At 45.5% G+C, this 10,079-nt stretch overlaps 1 protein-coding gene across 1 annotated transcript; it reads left to right on the plus strand.

Moving 5' to 3' along the window:
• The first annotated feature begins 47 nt into the window (after positions 1-47).
• LOC110089971 (acylphosphatase-2) lies at positions 48-10,079 on the plus strand. The gene is made up of 4 exons (XM_072984405.2): positions 48-162; positions 2,176-2,192; positions 3,937-4,046; positions 8,547-10,079. Exons 1-4 carry the CDS (start codon positions 108-110, stop codon positions 8,659-8,661), a joined length of 297 nt encoding a protein of 98 aa, XP_072840506.1. The 5' UTR covers positions 48-107; the 3' UTR covers positions 8,662-10,079.

Genomic DNA, 10,079 nt, shown 5'->3' on the forward strand with positions numbered 1-10,079 from the left:
GATGCCCATGACAGACTGCAGTGAGAAGCTGATCAGATAGCACATTCGCTCATACCTCGGGCTCGGCGGAGATTCCTGCCAACTCACTGTGGCCTGCACTCACAACCATGGCTGCTCCAGGGCTCTGGTCGGTGGACTACGAGGTGTATGGGGACGTCCAGGGTGAGTCCCTTCTTTGCTTCCCTCCCACACCATCTCTGACACACTGATTGTGCTGCTTCCTATCGGGTGCTTGCGCATGGCGAGGGCTGCTTTGCACCCCCACCCTGTGGTTCAGGCTGCCAACAGTACACCCCTTGAAATAAGATGCCAGCCGAGCCTGCGGGCTGCAGAATCTCCTTGCAGTTCTAACGGCAGCAAAGACAAGCTGCTCTGCAGCCCGAAAGCACTTAATTGAAGCCAATTCCCCCGGGGGGGGGGGAAGGGGAGAGAAGAAACTAATTGGGAGCGTTAATGTAATTTGGTGTTCAATTCATTTCACATCTCCTAAAGCAGCAGCAGCAGCAGAGAAAGAGAGAGGGGTTGTTTTTTTCTGTAATGCTAAGATCTGGGCCATGATGAGGTGGGAGGCTAAGCATCCTTGAATCAACCTCATTTCTTGATTCAAACGGCCTCCCTCTCTCCATCAGAAAGGATTGTGCGATGTGGTCCAAAAAGGGTTTTGTTAATATGATCTCCCTAGTTCAAAAAGGGGAGCTCAAAAACCCTGTTTCCATGTTTAAAAGAAGCAAGCAAGATGGTGGGGGGGGTCATGTCTGGCTTAGCATTGCATGCCTTTTGTCACTTAAGATGTAGTGATAAGATGTGGTCCGCTGCTCTTTTGCAAGATTCCAACCTTCCCTTTTGAAACACAGGCCAGGAGTAGCATTTATGGTCTGCCATATACTGTATTACCTAAGAGACCAGCGTCTCCTGTATAGGTCCATTGGATTCCTCAGATCCCCGGGAGAATCCACCCCACCCCCCCATGGTTCCACGTGCTCTTCATGTCTGCCTTGCAATCTCTGGGATCAGTTCATGTTGTTTTGCTTTCTGTGTGAATTACCTTTATCTCCAGAACACCGCCCTGCTCCTAAACATTTTGGCTTAGGTACATACTGTAAATATACCAGTTTATACAAGCGTGTCTTGCATGACTGACTTCTGTCTCATGAGCCCCCATAAATATTGTATGTTGAACTGTGTATTGTGAATGTTGCATATATTATATTGGCCCACATTCTGTTGTTTAGTGTAGTAAATTGCACCTAGAATAGGCCCATTGAATCAATGAGGATTTGGTAAGTCAACACCTCCTTACGTTCCATTGATTTAAATGGGCCTACTCTTGTTGCAATGTACTTTAGTAAGTCACCCTTGGAGCAGACCCATTTGAATCAATGCGATTTACAGAGGTGTGGACTCACTAAATCTCATTGATACAACGGGTTTACTCTAATGAAATTAACTGTATTCAGTAGCAAGATTTTGTATACAGTAGTATGCATTTCTGCATAGAGTGCATTTATGATTGTTGCACATCGTTTTGGCATTTGAACATCTAAAAAGGTTTGCACATACTTGTAAATGATAGGTAGGTAGGTAGGTAGGTAGGTAGGTAGGTAGGTAGGTAGGTAGGTAGATAGATAGATAGATAGATAGATAGATAGATAGATAGATAGATAGATAGATAGATAGATAGATAGATAGATAGATAGATAGATAGATAGATAGATAGATAGATAGATAGATAGAAAACTGTAAGCCACAACTATTACTTAGGTTAGTATGACGTCACAGAATGAAGAACAATCATCTGAGATTGTGGTCACAGAGCATGTCCTTTCCATGACGGAAGTAAAATGTCGTTTTAGGAGGAGTCTAAATCTCAATGTGAGTGGGCAGTGTGTTTTGTTCTTTGTGAATATGTACCTCTTTGTCCCCCCCCCTTCACAAAATTAAGGAAACAAACCATTGAAGATGAGCTTGGTATGATATCCCAACCCTGAATGATGGTTTGCTGCACTTAAACAATCCAGGATTGTATGCCAGCTTTAAACCAGGATTGTTGTGGTTGACTCACGATTGGCATTCTTGACATGTTTGAGCACAATCAACCACAATCCTGAGTTTGCTAAGTTTATGTTTGCCGCTAATGCGATCCATATGTAACCTCTCTTTCTCCCCCTTTCCTAGGTGTCTTCTTCAGAAAGGTAAGACGTAACTCATTATGGGGTGTGGTGAAGACTTATAACTGAGCACTAAAGGTGGTGCTTTCCAAATGGAGGTTTCAAAGGCCAGTGGCTCTTCCACTTGGAATGGTACAAGATTGGGATCTCTTGAATGCCTTCAACTTCAGGAAGGCTCAGGGGTTTAGGTCTCTACTTGGGGAGCCAGAGGTTGGGAGTTCGAATTCCCCCGTGCTTCCTTGACCAGGGGCTGGATTTGATGTCCCATAGACTCCTTTCCAGCTCTATGCAGTTCTGTGATTACGTATTAAGGTCCCTGATTTCCCATGAATTGGAAGCAGCGTTGGCAGAGCAGAACAAAATGGCAACTAAATATTTGATAGGCTTAGGGTAAAATAAATTGCACCTAGAGTAAGCCCATGGAATCAGTGGGGATCTGGGGAGTCCATTGTTCTTTAAGCTCCATGGATCCAGAGAACCTGCTCTAATCCTGACCTACAACGCTAAGCAAAACGATTTCACTATTGTTTTATGATTGATGATTGTGTTTTGCATTTCATACATTGCAAGATGAGAAACCCCTCCTTTAAAAAAATGTTAAATTGGCATTGAAAAGTTTAAAGAAATCATCATCATTAACATCAAATACGTTTCTTGGCTGTGCTTCTGAAAACTACGTTTTTTGGGGAGAATTGGTGCAATACTGTATAAGCGCAAGCCGAGGCAGGTGAATTGATCTCTCTGCGCGAGAAAGGGCTACGTAAGGATAAGACCAAATTCTCCACAGAAAGCAACATAGAAAGAAAATAATAATAATTGTTTTTCAAGGCTACTTGGTTTTGTCATGGGCCTTGCATGCCCCCTTTCTCTCTGGGTTTGACAAGCAGGGTTGGTGTGAGTCCACATACAGTGGTGCCTCGCAAGACGATGTCAATTCGTTCCGCAAAAATCGCTGTCATACGAAAACATCGTCTTGCGAAACGAAAAAGCCCATTGAAATGCATTGAAACCTGTTCAGTCCGTTCCAATGGGCTGAAAACTCACTGTCCAGCGAAGATCCTCCATAGGGGCGGCCATTTTTGCTGCCTGTAAAGCGGGGAATCCGTCCTGAAAACACAGCGGGCAGCCATTTTGCACAGCGGGCGGCCATTTTAGAACCATCGATCAGCTGTTTCTAAATCGTCGTTTAGCGAAAAATCGGTTCCCGAAGCAGGGAACCAATCATCGTTAAGCGAATTTTCCCCATAGGAACATAGTTTTGCAATCGCAAAAGCTATCACAAAAACTTCTTCATCAAGCAGTTTCGTTGTTTAATGAGGCAATCGTTAAGCGAGGCACCACTGTATTGTTGTTGTTACATGCTGTCAGGTCACCTCTGACTTACGGTGACCCTATGAACGACCGAGAATATGTGGAGCGATCGGTCCACATAGAGGATTTAAGCAGCCTTTGGGAGAAGGCAGTAAAGACCTAAGCTGAAAATCAGATTATTTGGTGAAGCTGCCTTTCCTTACTCCCTTTTTCTCTGTCGCAGCCTCCAGGAACTCTGAACATCTGCTTGTCTGAAAGGGCCATCACAGACCATATAACATACACTCAGCCGCTTCCCTCTCGTTCTGTATATTCAAAACACAACATTCCTCCATGAAGACAATTCATATATTCAGGAGCCTGTTGTCGAATAAGGAGACAGTGAGCAGTGCCTGTAAATCAATTTATTTCAGTCTTTCCTGACCTTTTCTTTTCTGTCTCTCTTTTTTAAAATTAGTACACAGAAGAGCAGGGGAGAAAGTTAGGAGTCGTTGGCTGGGTGAAGAACACGACTTGGGGAACGGTGACTGGACAAGTTCAAGGGCCAAAAGAGAAAGTGGACATCATGTATGTATGCAAAGCCGGCGCCTTCTGTGATTTTTCTATAGTAGGGGCTGCATGTTCAGGTTGGATGACAGCTGGGAAGCCAAGCGCAGAGTAACAAGGATATTGTAAAGCCCCTTGCCTTTTTTTTTCTTGTTTAGCTTACTGGCTGACTGAAGTGTTGTTGTTGTTTAGTCGTTAAGTCGTGCCTGACCCTTCGTGACCCCATGGACCAGAGCACGCCAGGCCCTCCTGTCTTCCACAGCCTCCTGGAGTTGGGTCAAATTCATGTGGGTCGCTTCGATGACCCTGTCCAGCCATCTCATCCTCTGCCCCTCCCTTCTCCTCTTGCCTTCACACTTTCCCAACATCAGGGTCTTTTCCAGGGAGTCTTCTCTTCTCAAGAGATGGCCAAAGGATTGGAGCCTCAGCTTCAGGATCTGACCTTCCAGGGAGCACTCAGGGTTGATTTCCTTCCAAACAGATAGGTTTGTTCTCCTTGCAGTCCAGGGGACTCTCAAGAGTCTCCTCCAGCACCACAACTCAAAGGCATCCATTCTTCGGCGGTCAGCCTTCTTTATGGTCCAGCTCTCACTTCCATACACGGCTACTGGAAAAACCATAGCTTTGACTATGCGGAACTTTGTCGGCAAGGTGATGTCTCTGCTTTTTAAGATGCTGTCTAGGTTTGTCATCACTTTCTTCCCAAGAAGCAGGCATCTTTTAATTTCGTGGCTGCTGTCCCCCATCTGCAGTGATCACGGAGCCTAAGAAGGTAAAATCTGTCACTGCCTCCATATCTTCCCCTTCTATTTGCCAGGAGGTGATGGGACCAGTGGCCATGACCTTAGTTTTTTTTTTTTTTTGATGTTGAGCTTCAGACCATTTTTAGTACTCTCCTCTTTCACCCCCATTAAGAGGTTCTTTAATTCCTCCTCACTTTCTGCTATCAGACTGAAGTGCAGAATGTGTCTAATCACGAAAATATTTTTAGTGCTGCATCTATCACGGCGAGACCCTTTTCCCTCCGGGATTTGGACACCCCAACACTAAAGTTTCTTTGTTAGGTTCAACAAATAAATCAAAACCCCAACAACAAGAGCATTGCATCCTAAAGGCATTTGTCATGGTTACTTTAATATCTTCCCTGATATGACCAGAGATATAGGATGCTCCAGACAGTCACAGGGTGGTCTGAAACACTGAGAAGGGCAGGATGAGTGAGCGATTGATTGCCTTCTTGTTTTCCCAAAGACAAGAAAGCAACACAAAAGCAGCACACACATACACCCCTCGGTTTACATCTGCAATATTTTTAAAAGATTGGAAGGTAAGCTATAACTTGTTAGTATTGCTGCATCATTTTGTCCTGGCAGAGAAAAAAAACCCAACAACAATATTCTACGCACCCGTTCTAAAAATGGAGGCCGCCCAAACAAACAAAAAAATCATAACTTTTTTGGATCAGCACCAAGTTTGCCATAGCTGTATCAGACACCCTGCCTTAGCTCTGTGCCACCTTTGGGCACGCTCGGGCAAAAGGTTTTCGAGATATGATTTTTTTTAAAAAAAAGTACAACTCTTCTATCCTTGACAAAGGGAAACCCAGAAGGGAAAATCTCGGAACCTGACTCTGTTTCTTCATCCGTGGACCACTCAGACCCCAAGCAAGTTGGCAGGGCTGTTTTTCGAGAAGTTTGCTAAGGTCTCTTCTATAGCTCGGAGCCACAAAATAATCAAAACGGCAGTGAGCACAAGAGGGGATCCTGTGGTGTGTAGACCATCTTGACTGCAGACGGTGTCGTCAGCATCCAGGGTGCTATGTAAAGCTTGGTATCCTTTTTTTTTCCTGCTGGCCATGTGGGCATGGTGCTGTGCAGCCATATCAGACCATTTGACGGCGTTTTGAAGCATGGCTACAGAAGTACGCAATACTCCACCTTCATAAATCAAAGTTGTTGTTTTTTTAAAGAAACACAATAATGGAAAAACTCTTTTCTACACTCGTGATCTTAAAAAAACCACAACACCCTGTGCTAGCAATTTGCAAAACCTTCTTTTCCACTTCGCCCCCCACCCCACCCGTCCACCGGAAACCTCTAAACTAGGGCATCTCCCTCGTCTCGGTGGATTGACACCCGGTAAATCTGGAACTCGGGTCAGCTTGCAATTAGACAGCTGGTCCAGGAGGAGAGGAAGAAAATTGCTTTTATGAATTTGTGGGCGACAGCAGGGGCTGCGGATGGGGGTCCCCAAGGGGCGGCGGGGTGGGTGGGTTTCTGGTGAGGAGTCTCCTGCAACACGGGGGGGGGGCTTCCGTCACCTTCACGGAGCCGACAACCAGAGGCTGTTTCTATAGCAACAAATCCCCCCCTTTCCATCACCTTCAAGATACACAGAGAAGCGGAGAACAGGCGAGGAAACTGGGGCAGTTTCCATAGCAACCTGTCTCCGCCACCTTCCCATCTTTGAGGGGGATGAAAGAGGAAATGGGAGCTGCGCTACTCCATCCCTTCTCTTTGTGAGCAGGAGATAATCCATAGCAACTAGTATTTCCCCCCCCCATGAACAGTCTTCTGTTTCCCCCCCATTCCCTACCCCATTGGGGTTGTTGTTGTTTTTAAAAAACTGGAACACCAGCTGTTAAAACGTTGTGTTCCTATATCAGTGACGGCTTCATTTGTGGCTTTTTTTTTTAAATAAAAAGGGACTTTCTTGAATGGTCTTAACGGCAGCAGGAAAGATCCTAGCCTTTGATTTAAAAAAAAAAAAGAGAAATGTCAAAATGTCAAAAATGACTACCACGGTTATTTTCTGTTCCAGGCTTGGTGGCTCGAAGCTTTTGCCCTTGCAAAGGAAACAAGACTCTCCTTGCACCTTAACCACTGATAGTATCTATGATGACATATACTGTTAGGGGCAAAGTTAATTTCATCCGGGGGTGGGTGGGTGGAGGCAGTCCCTGGAACTTTACGTCATAATAGCTGCTGCTTCGAGCTTCCACGTGCCCCAAGATCCATCCTGTTTTTGCTACAAAAAACCCCACAACACTGTTATCCTTCCAGTTGTTCCTTAAAGACAAGCGCTATCAAGTGGAGGCTGTATTTTTTTTAATGCATTCAATTTATACCCTGGTTTTTCCTACCAAGGAATTATGCCACTGCTCATTACGGGGTTCGAAACGGACTCACTCCGGTCTTAAAATCTAACACTCCAATCACTGTAGCACGCAAGTCTTTTTTTCATCTTGAATTGCAAAAGTACATTGAGGCCCAGTTTAAATCATGTATTCTAATACTTAATCGCATATGTGGAATGAGGGTAGACAGCTTTTCTGCAAGAATGGTCCTCAAAAGTGTTTTGCAAGATTCGTAAATAACATTCCCGGCGTGGTGCAGTGGATAGAGTGACAGTCTAGGACTCTGGAGAACAGGGTTTGAATCCCTGCTCAGCCATGGGAACTCACTGGCACTGGTAAAACCACTCCTTAAATATCTTGCTTACTTCGACTTGATGACACAGAACACACACGATAATAACATAGCAGTATTAGCTTTGTCATAAGAGCTGCGCCCATTGCCCCAGCCAATTGGGGCTGATCACTGAGCATGTTTCGGTTGTGTGCCTGCTTGTGTGCCCAACTGCACAACTAAGATGCCATCCAGCACCCTGTCAATTAGCTGCAATTAGCTTAAGTGAGTTATACAAGCCTTAGGTCGCACCGGGAGGATTTTTGGCCAGTCCGAAATATATCACTAACATTTTACTTTCAGGAATAAAACTGTAACCAGCCGTCACTTTAGAATTGGGAGGAATTTATTCCCCCCCCCACCCACCGGGGTGGGTAGTGACTTCTGTGTCCCCTTCTGTCTGTAGCATGGCCCACTTCTTTGAGACATTTGGAGCCCATTTGTTCTGCCGTGCCTTTTTTGCCACGACCCCTTCTGCAGCTTCTGTCACACAATGTGGTGTGGATTCCATTATTCACCGCCATTGAGGAAGAGAGGGACGTGGTGGCGCTGCGGGCTAAACCGCAGAAGCCTGTGCTGCAGGGTCAGAAGACCAAGCAGTCGTAAGATCGAATCCACGCGACGGAGTGAGCGCCCGTTGCTTGTCCCAGCTCCCGCCAACCTAGCAGTTCGAAAGCACGCAAATGCAAGTAGATAAATAGGGACCACCTCGGTGGGAAGGTAACAGCGTTCTGTGTCTAAGTCGCACTGGCCATGTGACCACGGAAGATTGTCTTCAGACAAAACGCTGGCTCTATGGCTTGGAAACGGGGACGAGCACCGCCCCCTAGAGTCGAACACGACTGGACAAAAATTGTCAAGGGGAACCTTTACCTTTATTGAGGAAGAGACGCCAATAAAGAGCCTGGTGGAGGATGTCCAGCCTTCCTGTAAAATGTGTGTTTAAGGGAAAAGCCGTGTTCTTGCTGTGACGTTGCAGGCCGTAAGAGGGATCCGAAGGGGGAAGGAGGGCAGTCAGGCTGACGTTGCTGACCCATGCTTCTTTCTGCCGCAGGAAGAACTGGCTACGTACTGTAGGAAGCCCCATGTCACGGATCGACCGCACTGTGTTCTCGAACGAAAGAGAGATCACCGGTCTGGAGTTCCAAGCCTTCAGCACCAAGTATTAGAGGCTGTTAGCTGGTCTGTTCATTCACTTTTGGGGTGTGTGTGTGTCAGTTTGCACCACCTGCACAGGGCTGGCGAGATGGGGGGTAGGCCAGAAGCCCCTCCCCGCAGGAGATGCTTACACCCTCTTCTTCCTGCCCCCCATGTTTATGAACCTTAGGACCTTCTAACCCCTTACACACAGGCATGGTTCGTAAAAGGCTTTTGAATCAAACCTCTTATGGGTTCCAGTTGTCCTGTCTTCTCTCCCTCCTCCCCGTCAACATCAGTTCAGCAAGAATGTTAGCTCATTAAAGATTGTTTTTAAAACAAAAAAAAAAAGGCTCAGTGTCTTTGGGACGTACAGTCGGGCAGGGTCAGATGTACGTGGACATTTTTTTAAAAAAGGGATAATTTCAGTCTCTGGGAAATCTTAGCGAGGGGCTGCAAAACCGAGTGAGGAAGAGGAGTTTTCTGGTGGAAGGGTAGGCGTGTGAATGTGCTGAAGGATAAACAGTACGTAGATAAGGTTGTAGCACGCTTAGGACTCTTTGAGTCTGATCCGGCAAGGATAAAATCTGATTGTCCTGGAAAAGGTGGCTTTGCTGGTCATCCCGTACATTGATTCTTCTGTCTGTCCACGAATCGGTTTTGCTTGGCTCCTGAAAAAAAGCAGTTCTTCCGCTGGACCCAAAAGGTCCAGATTGGGGATGGAAGAGGGCCGGGCTGATTCGCGATCTCCTGTCTATCGTGCAATCACTGGAAAATAGTTTCCACCAGACCGTAACAGAAGTGGTCCAAAATGTGAGTTATTGCCCTGTCTGTCTGCACCCTAACTCGTTTCATTTAGCATAATCTTGTTATAGGGTGGTGTTTTTCGCAGGTAGAGTTGATGTTTTGGAGGGAACTTCGCAGGGTCGCATGGGTGTGGGGGTTTTCCACATGTTGAAAGAGGTCTTCATCAGCTTTATTTCCCCTGCAGTTGTTTTTCTCCCCAGATCTGATAAGCTCTGGAATTTAACAGCCCCTGATGGTACAAACAGCTGGTTTGCATACACTCTGACGACAGAATACAGTTAATATTTTAGAGTAGCAGCATTGTTCAAGCACCAATGAAACAAAGGAGATAACAGATGTGGAACAATGGAACGGACTAAAAATGGATTATGTAGTTCAGTCTCTTTTGCAGCATATGGCAATTTCTGGGGAGAGGAAGGATTGCATCTCCCCTTCCTCTGTGCATGCTGGATCAGTCAGGGAAAAATCGAAATAGAAAGAATCCGAAGCATTAGATTTAAACATGCATTTATTGCAGAATAAAAGCTTTGTAGGTATGCATTTATGTGTCTTTTAAAACCTGTTGTCGTAATCGCTTTTATCAAATATAATATTTTAATATAATGTGTATTTAATTCTTTTTGAAAAATATTTGAATAACTGA

The sequence above is a fragment of the Pogona vitticeps genome, chromosome 15, assembly GCF_051106095.1.
Source record: "Pogona vitticeps strain Pit_001003342236 chromosome 15, PviZW2.1, whole genome shotgun sequence".
In the NCBI taxonomy this organism is placed as follows: Eukaryota; Metazoa; Chordata; class Lepidosauria; order Squamata; family Agamidae; genus Pogona; species Pogona vitticeps.